Below are 19,481 nucleotides of genomic sequence, written 5' to 3'. Positions count from 1 at the left end.
TTCACAGTAAGAAATTGCTCCTTCTCTTTGTCTTAAATGGGACTCTCCTTGTTCCAAACTAGGCACCCTAACTCTAGTTCCTCCCACAAGGGAAATCATCCTCTCAGCATTCAAGTCACATTAGGATTTATAATGGTTCAAGAAGATTACCCCTGTTCTTCTAACTCCAGGCCTGCTTTTTCTGACTTTCCTAACAAACATATGGACATGAGAACAAGGAACAACAGTAGGCATGTGGCCCTTCAAACCTGCTCCACCACTGAATACGATCACGGTTAATCTGAATTTAACCTCAACTCAACATGCCTACATATCCCCAATAGTTTTTCATCCAATTGGTAATCAAGAATCTATATATCTCTGCCAACAAAACATTTGAAGATTCTGCAGGAATCCTCTTTTGAGGAATGGGATTCTGTCAATCCGTTGACAGAAAAATGTTTCCTCACTTCTGTTTTAAATGGGCAACCCTTTGCTTTTTAAACTTTTTCCTTGTTCTAGATTGCCCACAACGGAACATCTTTTCTCCACTCAACTGATCAATTTCCCTCAGGATCTTACTTGTTCTAATTAAGAAACATCTGACTCTTCTAAATTCCAGAGGATAGGCCTAGCCTGTCAAACCTTTCCTGATAAAGCAATCTGTTATTTCCAGGTGTTAGTCTGGGAAATCTTCTCTGAACTGTTTCCAATCCATTAATGTCCTTCTGTAAGTACAGTGACTTATACTGTACACAGTATTCCAGGTGTGATCTCAAAAAATGCCCTACAGCACTGGAGTTATAATCTCCCAACTTTTCCATTCAATTCCCCTCACAATAAAACATAATTTTCCATTAGCTTTCCTGAAAACTTGTTGTATCTGCATATGAATCTTCTGTGATTAATGCAATAGGGCACGTAGCTTTTATTTTTTACAATAACCTTTGATGTGGCATCTGATCAAAAACCTCGGGATATAAAATAATCCTTCATATGAGGAATTAGTAAAGTTAATCTTCTGGATGCAGGTTTGCTTGCTGAGCTGGAAGGTTTGTTTTCAGACATTTCGTCACCATACTGGGTATTATCATCAGTGAGCCTCCGGTTGAAGCACTGGTGGTATGGCCTGCTTTTTATTTGTGTGTTTAGGTTTCCTTGGGTTGGTGATGTCATTTCCTGTTCTTTTTCTTAGTGCGTAGTAAATAGTACCCAAGTCAATGAGATTGTTGATAGAGCTCCAGTTGGAATGCCATGCTTCTCAGAATTCTCGCAAGTATCTCTGTTTAGCTTGTCCTAGGATGGATGTGTTGTCCAGTCGAAGTGGTGTCCTTCCTCATCTGTATGTAAAGATACTAGTGATAATGGGTCATATCTTTTTGTGGCTAGTTAATGTTCATGTATCCTGGTGGCTAGTTTTCTGCCTGTTTGTCAAATGTAGGGTTTGTTACAGTTCTTGCAAGATATTTTGTAAATAATATTAATTTTGCTTATTGTCTGTATAGGGTCTTTCAAGTTCATTAGCTGCTGTTTTAGTGTGTTGGTGGGTTTGTGGGCTACCCTCACGAAGACCCTATACACTACAATGAAATTTCCCTACTTTAAGGTTCCATTTTCTTTGCAATAAACAATATAATTTCATTTGCCTTCCTAATCACTTGCTGTATCTTGTACCAGTAAGTCCAGATCCCTCAGTACACAAGTTCTGCAATCTCAATTCATTTAAATAGCATACTTTTCAGTTCTTCCTGCTGAAGTGCTCAAGTTCACAATTTCACAAATTATACTCCATCTGTGAAATTTTTGCCAGTCAACTTCAACCAATGTTGCCTCTTCGCAGACTGCTTATGCCCTCATTACAAACTACCGTCCTACCTATCTTAATCCCTGCTTCTTGTTGGCAAAACAATTCTTTATATGTACATTACACCCTTTATCATGAGCTCTTATTTTGTGCAGTAATCTTTGAAGTTGAACCTTACCAAGCGCCTTTTGAAAATGACTCTTTATTCATGTTGCTTGTTACGTCCTGAAAAAAGCTAATAAATTAGTCAAATCCTGTTGTGGCTTTCATAAAATCATGTTGACTCTGCCGACTGCTTTAAGATTTTTTAAGCGCCTGATCTATTTTCCTTAATAATAGATTCCAACATTCCCCTTATGAAAGGTGATAAGCTAACTAGCTTTTCTGTCTCCTTCCTTTTTGAAAAGTGGACCTACATTTGGTACTTTCCAATCCGATGGATTCTCTCCAGAACCCATGGAATACAACCAATGCGGCTACTCTCACAGCAGCCACTTTTTTTTTTAAAACCCTGAGATGCAGGTTCTGAGAACATTCAGCCATCTATTTTAGTAGTTTTCTCAATACTCCTGCCCTGTCGCCCACTGCCTTCAGAATCTCCGATTTCAACCACAACCTTCTCAAAGCAAAAATGGGCATGAACAATAATTCTGGCCTTCCCAGGACTGCTTAATTAAGAACCAAAAAAAAAATAGCAGATTTGCCTTCCTTCTGAATAATATACAAGAACTAGAAGCTGTGAAATATTGAAAAGATGTAATAAAAGTTGTTACTGTATCAAATATGTTTTCTTCACCCAAAATTGACTCACTTAGTTACCTCAAGTTATTATCTCCCATGTTCAGCAGTTCCTCAACAGGCTCATTAACACTCCTAAAAACGTGAATGCCACATTCTCATCCATCCTAATAACCCCTGATTCATCTGTCTAACAAGAATTTATCCAGGTCAGTCTTCAAAATATTGAGTGACCTCACCTCCACTGCCTTCAAAGAATCCCAACAGTATGGAAATATGCCATTTGGCCCAACAAGTCCATACCAACCCTCTGAAGAGTAACCCACCCAGAACCATTCCCCTACCCTATTACTCTATATTTACCCCTAACTAATGCACCTACACATCCCTGAACACTATGGGCACTTTAGCATGGCCAATTCACCTAACCTGCACGTTTTCGGACTGTGGGAGGAAACCTGAGCATCTGGAGGAAACCCACACTGACACAGGGAGAACGTGCAAACTCTAGACAGTCGCCCAAGGCTGGCATCGAACCCGGGTGCCCGGCGCTGTGCTAACCACTGAGCCACCGTGCCGATCCCTCCATCTTCTGAGGCAGAGAGTGCCAAAGTTGAGAGAGAGAGAAAAAAAAACTCTTCTGACCTGAAAAAATGTGACTCTTAACTTTAAAATAATGCATTCTGGACTGAAACACAAGATGAACCATCTTTTCCATATCCTCTTTGTAAAGATCATTCAGAACCTTATATACTTAAATAAAGTTACCTCTCACTTTTCTAAACTCAAGTGAAAACAAAACCCAACCTGTCCAATTTAACCACACAAGATAACCCACTTATTCCAGGCTGAAATCTAGTATGCCTCCTTTGAAATGTCTCCAATCCTTCGTTAAACAAGGAGACCACAGCTGCATACAGTATTCGAGCTGCGATCTACCACTGAGCCTGTTAGAAGCAAATGCTGGAGAGAACAACTTGTGATTAAAGCAACAAGGTGAATGGCAGCAGCAAATAAAGTTGGAGATGACAAAGGTTTTTGGTGGAATGATAGAGTGATATGGGATAAAGTTAGCTGGGGTGGGGGACGGATGTGGTTACTTTTGAGGGAAATGGCAAAGTGAGGCTGCTGGACTGAGGAGAGAGGCCACTGAGGGAGGATTGGGGCTGAGGCCAAGACCCAGGCTGGCTGCCAAGTATAGGAGCTGGAGGGAAAGCAAGGTGCAAAGGGGATAAGGGGCTGCAAACGTGGCTTCGAAAGCAGGGAGACAGAACTGCAAAGTGTGAAGAGGGAACTGCAAATGGGGAGAATAGTTTTACACTTTTCAATGAAAGAATACTCAGCTCACTGAGAACAGAAAAAAAAAGAAACAAACTGCTTGCAAATTAATATGGAGTCTCTAAAGCTGGCTTCCAAAATACATTGAGAATGCTTTTGTAATGACGTGTATAACTTAATAATCAGTAGCTATATTTCATATACGTGTGTAGCTGCATGTTATCACACCTCAAAGCAACACACATAGCATGAATTACATCAGCTGGAGCAGCTTAATTAAAGATAATCTATTTAGCTATGATCTCAGCAGTCTAGAGAAAGCATGTTTTGGATGATGCTTTTTGTGTCCAGAAGTGTGAATTGTTTCTGTTTGAAGAAAGGTCTTTGTTGCTAACATTACCTACTATTGCGTCTAAGAAATTGATGCTTCCATGTGTAATGTATCTTTAAGTTTAATGCAGCTATGAAGATTATTGAGAATATTGATAAATTCTTTTAATTCTGCTTCTTAGACAGATCAAAATCCCATTTATCAACGACAAATAAAGGCTGCTGGAAGGCTGCATAATCTAATGGAGGAGTCGATTGGATTGAAAAGGGAGCACCTGAAAACCAAGGATTGCCCTCAAATACTCTTAGAAATGCCCTCAAAAAAGTTGAACTGAGGTGGAATGAGAACAAGACAACCTGCAATTACTTGGGACCTTTAATGTATGAAAACAGCCCATATCATCAGATTATAAACTTAATTACAGCATCTGATTTGTAGCATGTGCAGTTCTTTTGATTTTCAATGGGTTATAAATTTGACTCTGACAAAAATGGTTTATTAGCCTTCCTGATACATTTTGCTTTTACTCAAAGGAGGATGTAAGGAGCAAAAGAAAAATGTAGCACTGAGGAGACATTCATTAGGGATATTCCCGAGTTCAGGGCTTTGGGGGCTGATCCTAGGTGGAGTGAAAGCTTTCTTTTCTTCTTACAGAGTGGGAGTGCCACTGGCCAGGCCAGCATTTGTTGTACTTCCCTAATTGCCGCTGAAAAGGTGGCAGTGAGCACCTTATCGAATCACCGATGTTCATCTGATGCATTTATACCCACAGCGCTGTTAGGTACAGAGATTCAGGATCTGACAGGAAACATTGACAGAACACAATATATTTCCAAGTCAGGATGGTGTGTGGTTTGGATAGGATCTTGGAACAGTACAGCACTGGAACAGACCCTTCGGGCCCCAATGGTGGCATTCTAAACTAACCTCATCTACCTGCAAATAGTCCTTATCCCTCTATTTCCTTCCTCTTTATATGTCTGTTAAATGGCTCTTAGAAGTTGTTATTCTATCTGCTTATACCACCACCCCTGGCACTGTGTTCCAGGTAACTATCACTCATTGTGCAAAAAGCTTGCTTCCATAATTTTCTATCCTTCCATCAGGTTGTCCCTCAGCCTCTGACACTCTCGTGAAAACAATTCAAGTTTGTCCAACCTCTCCTTTTTGCTAATACACTCTAAATCCACGCAACATCCTGGCAAACCTCTTTGCCATCCCCTCCAGAGCCTCTACATCTTTCTTAAAGAGTGGTGACCAGACTTCACACAAAACTCCTAATGTGACCTAACTAAAGCTTTATAGAGTTGCACTATGATGTTCCCATGCATTTGCTGTTCTCATCCTTTGGGGTAGTAGCAGTCACAGGATGGGAAAGTTGTTGAAGGAGCCTCGAATTGTTGCAATGAGTGCATCTTATATATTACATACTGTGCTTGCACGGTGTCTTGGTAGTGGAGGGAGTGAATGTTTAAAGTTGTGGACAAGGTGTTGATCAAGCAAGCTACTTTGCTCTGCATATTTGATTGTTGGAGCTGCATTCATCTTGACAAATGGGGAGTATTTCAACACATTTCTGACCGGAAGGATGTTGCGAAACTTGAAAGGGTTCAGAAAAGATTTATAAGGATGTTGCCAGGGGTGGAGGATTTGAGCTATAGGGAGAGGCTGAATAGCCTGGGGTTGTTTTCCCCGGAGTGAAGGCTGAGGGGTGACCTCAGAGGTTTATAAAATCATGAGGGGCATGGATAGGATAAATAGACAAGGTCTTTTCCCTGGGGTCGGGGAGTCCAGAACTAGAGGGCATAGGTTTAGGGCGAGAAGGGAAAGATATAAAAGGGACCTAAGGGGCAACTTTTTCACACAGACGGTGTTGCGTGTATGGAATGAGCTGCCAGAGAAAGTGATGGAGGCTGGTACAATCACAACATTTAAAAGGCATCTGGATGGGTATATGAGTAGGAAGGATTTGGAGGGATATAGCCGAGTGCTGTCCAATGGTACTAGATTAGGTTGGGATATCTGGTCGGCATGGACGAGTTGGACCGAAGGATTTGTTTCTGTGCTGTACATCTCTAGATGGCAGACAGGCAGTTAGCAGTCTGGTGAGTTACCCCATTGCAGAATTCGTAGACTCGGACCTTCACTTATAACCACTGTACTCAGGCTTTTGGATCAGTTAAGTTTCTGATCAATGCTATGCCCAAAATGTTGTTAGTGGGGATTCAATAATAGGAATATTATTGAAAGTTCAGGGGAGAATGATTAAATTCTCTTGTGTTTGATGGTCATTTCTTGTCACTGGTGTGATATCAATGCTACTTGTCACTTTTCAGTTCAAGCCTGAATGTTGTCCAGATTTTGCTAAACAATGGACATGAAGTAGAGTTGCAAATGGTACTAAAATTGTGCAACCATCAGTATGGTGAACATTCTTATTTGACCTAATGGCGGAGTTAAAATCATTGAAGAAACAGTTGAAGATGGTTGGGCATCAGACAGTACACTGTCAAGCTTGCCCCCATTCTCTCCATCATCTTTGATGGTCTGCATTCCCCTTCATGGACTCTGAATGCAAATTAATCAATTTAAAAATTACTGATGGTGCTTAGTAGATGGAAAAATACCATAGATGATTTGGTGATGAGGGTGCAGGGGGAAATTTCAGTTGTCTGTGTAAGAGCACTTCTAGAGAAAAATAACAAGCTCGTTCATTGTATGCTGGGACTGAGATGATAGTCCTCCAATGACCACAGCTGTCATTCTTTGTTCTAGGTCTGACTTGAGCCAATGGATATTGCCACTCTCTTGTCAAACAGCAGATGGGAGAGGGCAATCTGTGGGACTAATTTCCCAATTTCAAACCTTGTCCCAGATGTTAGTAGGAGTATTTGGCATGGACTGAGTAGCACTCACAGAACATATAACAGTACAGGCCCTTCGGCCCTCAATGTGATGCCGAACTTTTATCCTACTGTAAGATCAAACTAAGCTACATACCCTTCGTTTTATGATCATCCATGTGTCTATCCAAGAGTCAGTTAAATGTCCCTAATGTATCTGGCTCTACCATCACCATTGGCAGTGCATTCCATGCACCCACCAGTCCCTGTGCAAAGAACCAACCTCTGACATCTCCCCTAAAGCTTCCTTCAATCATCTTAAATGTATGCCCCCTTGTGACAGATATTTTTGCCCTGGGAAAAAGTCTTTACCTACTCTACCTGTGCCTCATCATCTTGTACATCTCTATCAAGTCACCGCTCACCACTCTAGCTCCCTCAACCTTTCTTCATAAGACATGCCCTCCAGTTTGGGTAAAATCCTGGTAAGTCTCTTCTCCACTCTCTCTAATGCTTTCACATCTTTCCTATAATGAGGCGAGCAGAACGGAACACGATATTTGAAGTGTGGTCTAACCAGGTCTCCATAGAGCTACAGCATAACCTCACAGCTCTTAAACTCAATCTTCCTGCTAATGAAAGCCAACACACCATACACCTTCTTATCAACCCTATCATCTTGGGTGACAGCTTTGAGGGATCTATGGACGTGGACCCCAAGATCCCTCTGATCCTCCACAATGCCAAGAATCCTACCTTTAAGCCTGTAATGTGCATTCAAATTTGACCTTCCAATGTGAATCACTTCACTCTTTTCCAGGTTGAACACCAACTGCCACTTCTCAGCCCAGTTCTGCATTCTGTCAATGTCCCATTCTGACCTATAAAAGACCTCCATCAACCTTTGTGTCATCAGCAAACTTACTAACCCACTTTTCCACTTCTGCATCCAAGCCATTTATAAAAATCACAAAGAGCAGAGGTCCAAAAATAGATCCCTGCAGAACACCACTGGTCACCGAGCTCCAGGCTGAATACTTTCCATCTACTATCACTCTCTGTCTTCTATGGGCCAGCCAATTCTGTATCCAGACAGACAAATTTCCCTCAATCCCGTGCCTCCTTACTTTCAGAATGAGCCTACCATGGGGAACCTTATCAAACGTCTTGCTAAGATCCATAAACATCACATTCGCTGCTCTACCTTCATCATGCATTTTGTCACATCCTCAAAGAATTCAATAAGGCTTGTGAGGCATGACCTGCCCTCACAAAGCCATGCTGACTAATCAGACTGTGCTTTTCCAAATAATCATAAATCCGTGTCTCAAAATCCTCTCCAATATTTTACCCACCACAGACGTAAGATTGACTGGTCTGTAATTACATAGAACATAGAAAGATACAGCGCAGTACAGGCCCTTCGGCCCTCGATGTTGCGCCGACCGAATCCTACCTAACCTACACTAGCCCAATAACTTCCAAATGCCTATCCAATGCCCGCTTAAATGACCATAAAGAAGGAGAGTTCACCACTGCTACTGGCAGGGCATTCCATGAACTCACAACCCGCTGTGTAAAGAATCTACCCCTAACATCTGTCCTATACCTACCACCCCTTAATTTAAAGCTGTGTCCCCTAGTAACACCTGACTCCATTAGCGGTAAAAGGTTCTCAGTGTCGACCCTATCTAAACCCCTAATCATCTTATACACCTCTAGCAAATCTCCCCTAAACCTTCTCTTCTCCAATGAGAACAGCCCCAAGTGCCTCAGCCTTTCCTCATAAGATTTTCCTACCATTCCAGGCAACATCCTGGTAAACCTCCTCTGCACTCGTTCCAATGCCTCCACATCCTTCCTATAGTATGGCGACCAAAACTGCACACAATACTCCAGATGAGGCTGCACCAGAGTCTTATACAGTTGCAACATGACCTCAGGACTCCAGAACTCAATTCCTCTACCAATAAAGCCCAGTACACCATATGCCTTCCTCACAGCACTATTTACCTGGGTGGCAACTTTCAGAGATCTGTGTACATGGACACCAAGATCCCTCTGCTCATCCACACTACCAAGTAGCCTACCATTAGCCCAGTAATCCATCTTCTTGTTACTCCTACCAAAGTGAATGACTTCACACTTAGCTACATTGAATTCCATTTGCCACCTTTCTGCCCAGCTCTGCAACTTATCTATATCCCGCTGTAACCTACCACTTCCTTCCTCACTATCCACAACTCCACCGACTTTTGTGTCATCCGCAAACTTGCTTACCCAGCTTTCAAGCCCTTCCTCTAGATCATTTATAAAGATAACAAAAAGCAATGGTCCCAAAACAGATCCTTGTGGTACACCGCTAGTAACTGCACTCCAAGATGAACATAGTCCATCAACTACTACCCTCTGTCTCCTTCCAGCCAGCCAATTCCTAATCCAAACCTCTAATGTATCCTCAATGCCATACCTCCGTAGTTTTAGCATTAGCCTACCATGGGGAACCTTATCGAACGCCTTACTAAAATCCATATACACAACATCTACTGCTTTACCCTCTTCCACTTCCTTAGTCACCTTCTCAAAGAACTCAATAAGGTTTGTGAGGCACGACCTGCCCTTCACAAAACCATGCTGGCTATCCTTGATCACGTTATTCCTATCCAGATGTTCATAAATCTTATCCCTTACCATTCTCTCTAAGACTTTGCCCACCACTGAAGTCAGACTCACTGGCCTATAGTTACTAGGGCTATCCCTACTCCCTTTCTTGAACAAGGGGACCACATTCGCTATCCTCCAGTCCTCTGGTACTATTCCCATTGACAATGACGACATAAAAATCCAGGCCAATGGCTCTGCTATCTCCTCCCTAGCTTCCCATAGGATCCTAGGGTAAATGCCATCAAGCCCAGGAGACTTATCTATTTTCATCCTCTCCAATATTCCCAGAACCTCTTCCCTGCATATTCCCGAGATTATTCCTGTTCCCTTTCTTGTAACACATTGTTGTAATTGTAATCTCTTGTTTTGAGGTCAATGCTGGTAAAATAAGACAAAGTCAGTATGGTTTCACAAGGGGAGGCCATGCCTGACAAAACTGCTACAAATCTTGGAAGAAGTAATGAGTAGCTTAGACCAAAGAAAGCCAATGGAATTCATCTACTTAGATTCCAAGGGGGTGTTTGGCAAGGTGCTGCACAGGAGGTTATTGAGTAAGATAAGGATGCATGATGTTACAGGCAAGATGCTAACATGGATAGACGATTGGCTGTCTGACAGAAAGCAGAGAGTAGGGATAAAAGGGTCCTTCTCAGGATGGCAGCCGATTACAAGTGGTTTTCCACAAGGCTCGGTATTAGGAGCAAAACTTTTCATTTTGTACATTAACGATCTAGATGAAAGAACTGGGGGGCATTCTGGCTAAGTTTGCAGACGATACAAAGACAGGTAGAGGGACAGGTAATATTGAGGAGGCAGGGAGGCTGCAGAAGGATTTGAACAGGTTAGGAGAGTGGGCAATGAAATGGTAGATGGAGTACAACGTGGGAAAGTGTGAGATCATGCACTTTGGTAGGAAGAATAGAGGCATGGACTATTTTCTAAATGGGGAGAAAATTCAGAAGTCTGAAGTGCAAAGAATTAGTAGTTCTATTCCAGGATTCTCACAAGGTAAACTTGCAGGTTGAGTCAGTAGTTAGGAAGGAAAATGCAATGTTCACACTTATTTTGGGAGGACTTTAATATAAAAGCAGAGATGAACGCAGATATCATGAGGGATTGTACTGGTGGAATGTATTATAGAAATAAGCAAAGGCAAGATGCCGACAAATTTGAAAGCATGGATTTCGATTTTAGGAGAAAAATGGAATGAGATAGATGTGGACTTAGCTGTTGACACAAGTTCAGCATATGGAGTCCATTGAGCTGTGGGTAAATTCGGACATCAAAGTTACATAAATTTGATCCAGTCTACGACATTGGATTGGAAGTGGATTGTAATTGGTGGTGAAGGAATGGAATGTGCGGTAGGGACTCAAAACAATAGCTTCAGTCTTCCCAATGTTTAACTGGAGATAATTGTATCCAGGAGCGCACGTCAGATAAGCTGGCTGATGACAAGCAGGCAGTAGAAAGAGATGATGATGAGGTAGAGGTAGCATCATCATTTACATGCATAAAGAGCCATTGTGTTTTATTTTGGGCTTTTTTGCAATTTTGGCAATCTCACCAACTCTATTCGCCACAGACACATATAATCAATTCAAAACAAATTTGATGGAAAGTTTTATATACTCTCCAATATCAAATGTTGACCTTTAACCCAGCTTTACATCCTTGTAATACAATGAACAAAATACTAAGCTTCCAAACAAAGCCAGAAACCAATGAGTGCTAGAGAATACTTCTAAACACCGGTGCCCACAGTTACTTAGGTCTGGCAGCAACTGTTGGAGAGAGAAACAGACTTAACATTTCAACTCCAAATTGACTCTTCTTTGAAACTCTTTTGAGCACTTTCGGGCTTTTCCTTCTGATTTCCAGCATTCTTGGTATTCTGCTCTTCTGCTCACCACAGTTATTCTATAAGCTTCTGTTTCATTTCAAATACATTTCTAACTTCTGACAACATGATAGTGTGGACTGTTTCATGCAACTATTGGGGGTGTTGGGGTTGGTTGATGGGGTCCAAGTCGATGCGTTTGTGATAGAGATCCAGTTGGAATGCCATGATTCTAGGAATTCTCATGCATGTCCCTGTTTGGCTTGTCCTAGAGTGGATCTGTTGCCCCAGTCAAAGTAGTGTCCTTCCTCATCTGTATGTAAGGATACTAGTGATTGTGGATCATGTTGTTTTGTGGCTAGTTGATGTTCATGTATCCTGGTAGCTAGTTTTCTGCCGGTTTGTCCTTTGTAAAGTTTGTTAGGTATTTTATAAATGACATTCGTTTTGCTTGTTGTCTCTACAGGGTTTTTAAGTTCATTAGCTGCTGTTTTAGTGTTATCGGGTTTGTGAGCTCCATGATGCCAAGAGGGTCTGCGTAGTCTGGCAGTCATTTCAGAGATGTCTTTGTTGTAGGGGAGAGCGGCTAGGGTTTCTGGACGTGTTTTGTCTGCTTGTATGAATTTGTTGCTGGGAAATCGGCAGACTGTGTTCATTGGGTACCTGTTCTTTTTATATACACATCAGAAAGTGAACCTTCCAGCTCAGTGAGCAAACTTACATCCATAACCTCAACCTGAGCTATAAATCTTCTCAGAAGTCCTATTCGTTTATTTACAAGAGGGCATTCAACTTGGTAATTCTTCTTCTTTGCAAGATCATCTTATTTTCAATTGCACATTCAAATCTCTTTTAACTTAATTCTCAATAGTATTTATTTCAAACCTCAAAGTTTCACTTCAGCCCTTCCTAGAAGTTCAGATTCCTTCATTTCTAAATGATCTTGAACATGAAGAAACCCTCATTTAGCCTATTGTCCATTGTCCTTCTCAAGCAGCGTATAGCACTGCAAATTTAATCAAATTACATCTTCCAAAGTGTGCTATGTCACATTCTGTGATCCCCTGCAAGTCATCAGGACTAATTATTGGTGGTCTACCATCCAAGTTAATTGAATGAAGCTTTAGATGTCAAACCAAATGAATAATACTTGAGTCACCCCTGAAAGAAACATATTGACCCACCTGCCTTGGGATTGTCTGGGTTCTTGTCTGGGTGACATTTCAAAGCCTTCTGTCTGTATGCTTTCTTGATCTATAAATTCAAGAGGCAAAAACAAAAAAAATTGTCATTGTAAGGAACATCTATGAGTAACATTACTTTCCAAACTGAATTTGGAAAAGTCATTCCTTGTACACTCCTCTCCACACTTAAAATTATTTTCTTTCCTGGAATTCGCAAACTATGCAATGATATAGGTTCACAAATACTGGCATGATGAATAATCAAGCTTCACTCAGACAGCAAGGACGTGGGGGTGCGGACATGTGTGCATTACCAGAGATTGAGACACAGCAGGGCCCAAGGAGGGACAGTACATTTTGCCTCAGTCTGGAAAATGTCCCAACCAGTGATCAGGGAGCCCCTACTGAAACATGGGCAGGATCTGCTGCAGTGGCAAATCACCTGATGACAAATCACAAACATATAAATGACTACTTGAGAAAACTGCATGTACACAACATGATCTGAACTTGTTGGACGACAAGGAAAGAAATGCAAAAAAATTAGTATTGTTGTATGACATAGTATAGTTGAACATTGAAAGTCCATGTTGCTATGCAGCAGGCAAATTGAGCAAGATGACAAGGCAGAGTTGTGGACAGAGAGCTCAGCAACGCAAGATCAAAGCTACAGAGCATCTTGTCAGCTGTATGATCGTCATTTCAAGGTTTCACATTTCACATTTGGATCCACGGAATTATGTTGTGGCTTCAAAGTGGCTGTCATAAAGTGGGTCATTGAAAGCAAACAACCTGAAGAGACGCAAGTTAAAAAAAAAACTTAACTACTTGACTTGTTTGCCAATTTGTGAATCACATTTGAGCAATCTCCGACAAGCTTAAGCTTCTGGCAATAAGATGGTTAATAACAATTATTCCTATTTCATGAGTAAGCACAGATTTTCCCAATTAAAATTTGTACTCAAAAGAAATGAAACTGCGAAGTCTGGTTGTAATTGTGGTTTTGAATAAGGAAATCACAGCGATCCAACAGCGTTCCGTGTGCTGTTTGTTTATTACCCTTGCTTGTTTTGAACCACAGAGAAACTGATCAGTGTGCTGTGGAGCAGATGGCACAGACTGGTTGCTGCATACCTCACTTGAGAACAGAGCAAGGTGTGCTGGTTCGATACCAACGATGAAGTGAACCAGAGAAACTGGACAGCTTTCAACTCTGTATTTGTCTGCATCGTCTGCCATCAGTCAACCACAGCTGGAGAGAAAACAAAACAACCGAATCGAAATCCAAGCACAAGGGTTTCAAAAGTACCATCAGAATACATTTGGAACAGTCTCATGCCAAACCTCAACACAGGAAGATTGCAATGTTATCCAACATTCAGGAGTGCAACAGGGGAGGGAAAGAACAAAGGGAAGCTGACCACTACGGTCTTAAAGAGAATGACGTGAGTGCACTTAGGTTGTTCCTAGTTAGCTCAAGAGCAAATTACTGGAAACCGATCAGTACTTGTGTTTGTCCACTTGACTGACAAGTGATGACTCATGTAAAACCTTTATGTTACGATCCTCAAAGTCTTGAGAATTCTAAGAAATAAACTAAAACCAACATGTACTAAACTTTACCTTGCAGGTAACAAATATTCTAAAATGTGGAAACAATAACCCAGACTAATGTCTTAATGTGACGATAAACCTCATGCTGCACATATGCACACTTTATAATAGTCCCCCCAGAATTTGTAAGGAACAATCCACAGTCACTCACAACCTCCAATGCATCCATCTATTCTCATTTAACAGAGTTGTAACATCCAGTAACCAATGAAGATCTTCTCCCTCAGTCCTCTGATAATTCCCGAACCAATTTCAACACTAAGCCTCCATTCTAGCCCTTTCATCACTGAGCCACGCCAGAGCAAACCTTCTAAGAGTCTTTCAACTGCCATGGGATATATATCAAGGAAAAGACACCTTCCGACTGCATCCTGCTTGACAACTCAGAGGATTAGTATCTTTCTCTCTTCTGATGACCACACCAGAATTGCAGAGTATTTTATTCTCAAACTCGGGTTTTACATAACTTTGAAGATGGCAGTGTAATAGACAGTGCGACGATCTGACTGAAACCAAGTGGAAGATTCCAGAAAACAATATATGAACATTTCAACTTTGCCAGTTGAAGTACTGCAATCTACTCCTGTTAATAGTCTTTTTAGAATAGGATTATCTAGTGAATTACATTAGGTAATTTTAAAAGGGCACAGGCAGGTTAGGTTTTTGCAGTTCAATTAATTCAATTAGAATTAAAATATAAGTCAAATTTGATAAATATGAATTAAGAGTAATCTGCATTTTCTTCCATTCAGTGTTGAAACTGTAAAATCAATGGAAAGGCCGTTCAGCCCACCCACAAACTCCACTAATCAGAATTTCTCTTCAGCATTTCAAAACTGGGTTCGTATGGACATTCTCTACTGACAAAGAATTACATAGAGTACACCTGAAGTGGATGGGTGAAAACAGAGACAAACACCAAATACCAGAAGGAAGACAATGTATGGCTGCTGTCTATCTTTGAGATGATGACGGATACTTAAGCTTTTCTCCTGTAGCACTGAAATATGTGCCTGGAAATCTGGGTTCATGGAAATGGTATATTCAACAAAAAAAAAGGAGACTTCAGTTCTCCTCACTACTTAGTGATTGTGCAGCATTGGAAAATTGGCAGAGGAAATGGCAATGCTCAACCCGTGATGGTGAATGCTAATTAACAGTGATCAGATGGGTTAGGTTTATAGCCTTCATCTTGAAGCAAATGAAGGTGACCATTGTAGCTGGCGAAAACAGGTGCTGGGAGACTGTAGGAATACAGTTACCAAAACAGATGAGCATTTAAAATGAGTATTTTACAGAAAAATCTATACTCTATATTGATTATAATGATTGCAATATGTTTTACAAGAGATTCCTAGAGTTTGACCATGTGAAGAGTGTACTCCATTTTTCTTACATTCTTCCCCACTCCCCTCAACCCTGCCCGAACATACATCCTTATCTTAGAGTCATAGAGCTGTTCAGCACGGAAACGAACCCTTTGGCCCAACTCATCCATGCCGACTGGATATCCTAAATTAATCTAGTCCCATTTGCCAACATTTGGTGCATATTCCTCTAAATCTTTCCTATTCATATACCCATTCAGATGCCTTTTAAATCTTCTAATTGTACCGGCTTTATCACTTCCTCTGGCAACTCATTCCATACACACACCACCCGCTGTGTGAGAAGTTGCTTATTGGGTCGGCCTTTAAATCTTTCCCCTCTCAAATTTATGCCCTCTAGTTTGCACTCCCCCCACCTGGGGGAAAAGCCCTTGTCCATTTATCCCATCCATAATCCTTATGATCTTATAAACTTTGATAAGCCTCTGCCTCTGACACTCCAGGGAAAACAGCCCCAGCCTGTTCAGCCTTTCCCTATAGTTCAAACCCTCCAACCCTGGCAACATCCTTGAAAATCTTTTCTGAACCTTTTCAAGTTTCACAACATCCTTCCTATAGGAGGGAGAATTGCATATAGTTTTCCAAAGGTAGTCTAACCGATGCCCTGTACAGCTGCAACATGACCCCCTAACTCCTATATTCAATACACTGACCAATAAAGGCAAGTATACCAAACACTTCCTTCACTATCCTGTCTACCTGCAACTCCACTTTCAACGAACTATGAACCTGCACTCCAAGGTCTCTTTGTTCAGCAACACTCCCCATGGCCCTACCATCAGCTACACATAAGTTGTTTGTGTCTTCTTTACTTTGCTTTTCATAGAAAGGACCCATTCTCTCCCTTTAGCACCTTTGTACCCACTTTACATCTTTTCTCCCCCCTTTCACTAGTTAACAACTCCTTTGTGTTTTGTATTAACCTCTACATCATCTGTTCTCTTTGATAGAGGTGGAGGAGGGACAAAGTATATAAGAACCCCATTTCCAATTCTTCCTATTCCAAAGAAGAGTCACATTGGACTAGAAACATTGACTCTGTTTCTCTTCCCACAGATGCTGCTCGACAACCGATTTCCGACAGCATTATCCGTGTTTGTTTCATGTTTTATTCCTCATATTAATGTATAATTACTAAGGTCTTTGACAAGATTCTGCAAACTAGACTGGTTAATAGACTCAGGTCACCTGGGATTCAGAGACACATTACCGATTGGATGCAGAATTGACTTGATGGTAGGGCAGAGGGTGGTGGTAAACGGTTGTTTCTTGGACTGGAGGCCCGTGACTAACAGTGTTCAACAGTGATTCCACATACTGGTCTTTTGTTGCTTGTCATTTATGTAAACGGTGTGGATGAGAATATAGGAATCATAAGTTTGCATATGACACCAAAACTGGTGGTACGGTGGATAGTAAAAAGAAGTTTATCTAAGATTACCTTGGGATCTCAATCAATTAGGACCATGGGCCGAGGAGTCGCAGATGAAGTTTAATTTAGATAAATGCAAGGGGTTACATTTTAGTAAGATGAACAAGGGCAAGACTTATATATAGTTAATGGTAGGGGAGTGTTGTCGAACAGAGAGTCCAAGGGGTTCAGATACATAACTGTTTGAAAATTGCATCACAGATAGTCAAGGTGGTAAAGAGGAACTTAGCAGACTTACCTTCATTGGTCAGACCATCAAATATAATAGTTGAGCCATCATGTTGTAGTTGTTTAGGATATTAAAGGCTTTTTTAGGTTTGTGAAAAGAAAAAATAAGGTTAAGATTAAAATTGGGCTATTGAAGACAGAAACGGGTGAATTTATTACAGGGATCAAAGAAATGGCAGAAGAGCTGAATTGGTACTTTAGATCTGTCTTCACTGGGGAAGACACGAGCAATCTCCCAAATATATGGCTGAAGGACCTGAACTGAAGGGAATTTATATTAGGCAGGAAATGGTGTTGGAGAGACTGTTAGGTCTGAAAGCTGATAAGTCCACGGGACTCGATGGTCTGCATCCCAGGGTACTGAAGGAGGTGGCTCTAGAAATCGTGGATACATTGGTGATCATTTTCCAAAGTTCTATAGATTCAGGATCAGTTCCTGCAGATTAGAGGGGGGCTAATGTTGTCCCACTTTTTAAGAAAGGAATGAGAGAGAAAACAGAATTATAAACCAGTTAATCTGACCTCAGTGGTGGGAAAAATGCTGGAGTCAATTATAAAGGACAAAATTACGAAGCATCTGGATAGCAGTAACAGGATAGGTCATAGTCAGCACATGGATTTATGAAGGGGAAATCATGCTCAACTAATCTTCTGGAATTTTTTGAGGATGTAACTCTGAAGGAGGACAAGGGAGATCCAGTGGATGTAGTGTACCTGGACTTTCAGAAAACCTTTGATAAAGTCCCACATAGTTGATTAGTGAGCAAAATTAGGGCACCTGGTATTAGGGGTAAAATACTGACATGGACTGAAAATTGGTTGGCTGACAGGAAACAAAGAGTAGTGATCAACAGCTGCCTTTCGGAATGGCAGGCAGTGACCAGTGGTATGCCGCAGGGATCAGTGCTGGGACCGCAGCTTTTTACAATGTACATTAATGATATAGATAAAGGTATTAAAAGTAATATTAGCAAATTTGCTGATGACACAAAGCTTGGTGGCAGGGTGAAATGTGAGGAAGATGTTAGGAGAATACAGGGTGACCTGGACAGGCTAGGTGAGTGGACAGATGCATGGCTGATGTAGCTTAATGTGGATAAATGTGTGGTTATCCACTTTGGTGGCAAGAACAGGAAGGCAGGTTACTACCTAACTGGAGTGAAGTTAGGTAAAGGGACAGTACAACGAGATCTGGGTGTTCTTGTACATCAGTCAATGAAAGCAAGCATGCAGGTACAGCAGGAAAGAAAGCTAATAGCATGCTGGCCTTCATAACAAGAGGAATTGAGTATAGAAGCAAAGAGGTCCTTCTGCAGCTGTACAGGGCCCTGGTGAGACCGCACATGGAATATTGTGCGCAGTTTTGGTATCCAAATTTGAGGAAAGACATTCTGGTCTTGACGGAGTGCAGCGTAGGTTCACGAGGTCAATTCCCAGAATGGCGGGAAAGATTGGAGCGACTGGGCTTGTTTACGCGTGAGTTTAGAAGGCTGAAAGGGGATCTGATGGTGACATAGAAGATTATTAAAGGATTGGACACTCTGGAGGCAGGAAGCATGTTTCCGCTGATGGGTGAGTCCCGAACCAGAGGGTAGGCCACTTAGAACAGAGTTGAAGAGAAACTTCTTCACCCAGAGAGCAGTGGGTGTATGGAATGCTCTGCCCCAGAAGGCTGTGGAGGCCAAGTCTCTGGATACTTTCAAGAAAGAGTTGGATAGAGCTCTTAAGGATAATGGAATCAAGGGTTCTGGGGATAAGGCAGGAACAGAATACTGATTGAGGATGATCAGCCATGATCATAATGAATGGTGGTGCTGGCTTGAAGGGCAGAGTGGCCTACTCCTGCACCTACTGTCTACTGACATTGATGAGGCCAGTTTTGGAGTATTGCGTACAGTTCTGGTGAAGTTGTGCTATAATATGTGTTTCTTTAATGCGAATTGGCTTTAATGCAATTGAAGAATTTAGACCATTATTTGTAGAACACGAAGATTCCTTACCTGTATTGGTGATAAAGCAATTCCGGCCCCATTGGTTTAAATAGTGTGGCCATTGCATAATTTTCCTGTCGCGCACAATCACACGAGAACAGAACTATCACGTTATAGAAGAACTGACTGTATTAAATTGGAGAGGGTGCAGAAAAGATTTACAAGGA

General features: G+C 41.4%; 1 protein-coding gene across 2 annotated transcripts in view; it reads right to left on the bottom strand.

Moving 5' to 3' along the window:
• Positions 1-19,481, bottom strand: part of dnajc17 (DnaJ (Hsp40) homolog, subfamily C, member 17) — a 160,281-nt gene that overhangs the window by 106,948 nt on the left and 33,852 nt on the right. The window contains exons 1-2 of one of the 2 annotated variants that reach the window (XM_060828755.1): positions 13,796-14,017; positions 12,662-12,731 (exon numbers count right to left, since the gene is read on the bottom strand). In XM_060828755.1, the coding sequence (XP_060684738.1) occupies positions 12,662-12,731; positions 13,796-13,900 (175 nt within the window). In that variant the 5' untranslated portion in view covers positions 13,901-14,017. Of the gene's footprint in view, positions 1-12,661; positions 12,732-13,795; positions 14,018-19,481 lie in introns of those variants that run through there. The other variant, XM_060828756.1, reaches the window with a different exon arrangement.

This window comes from Hemiscyllium ocellatum, chromosome 8 (genome assembly GCF_020745735.1).
Source record: "Hemiscyllium ocellatum isolate sHemOce1 chromosome 8, sHemOce1.pat.X.cur, whole genome shotgun sequence".
NCBI lineage: Eukaryota > Metazoa > Chordata > Chondrichthyes > Orectolobiformes > Hemiscylliidae > Hemiscyllium > Hemiscyllium ocellatum.
Note: the sequence above shows the minus strand (reverse complement) of the source record. Positions and strands in the feature narration are given on the sequence as shown.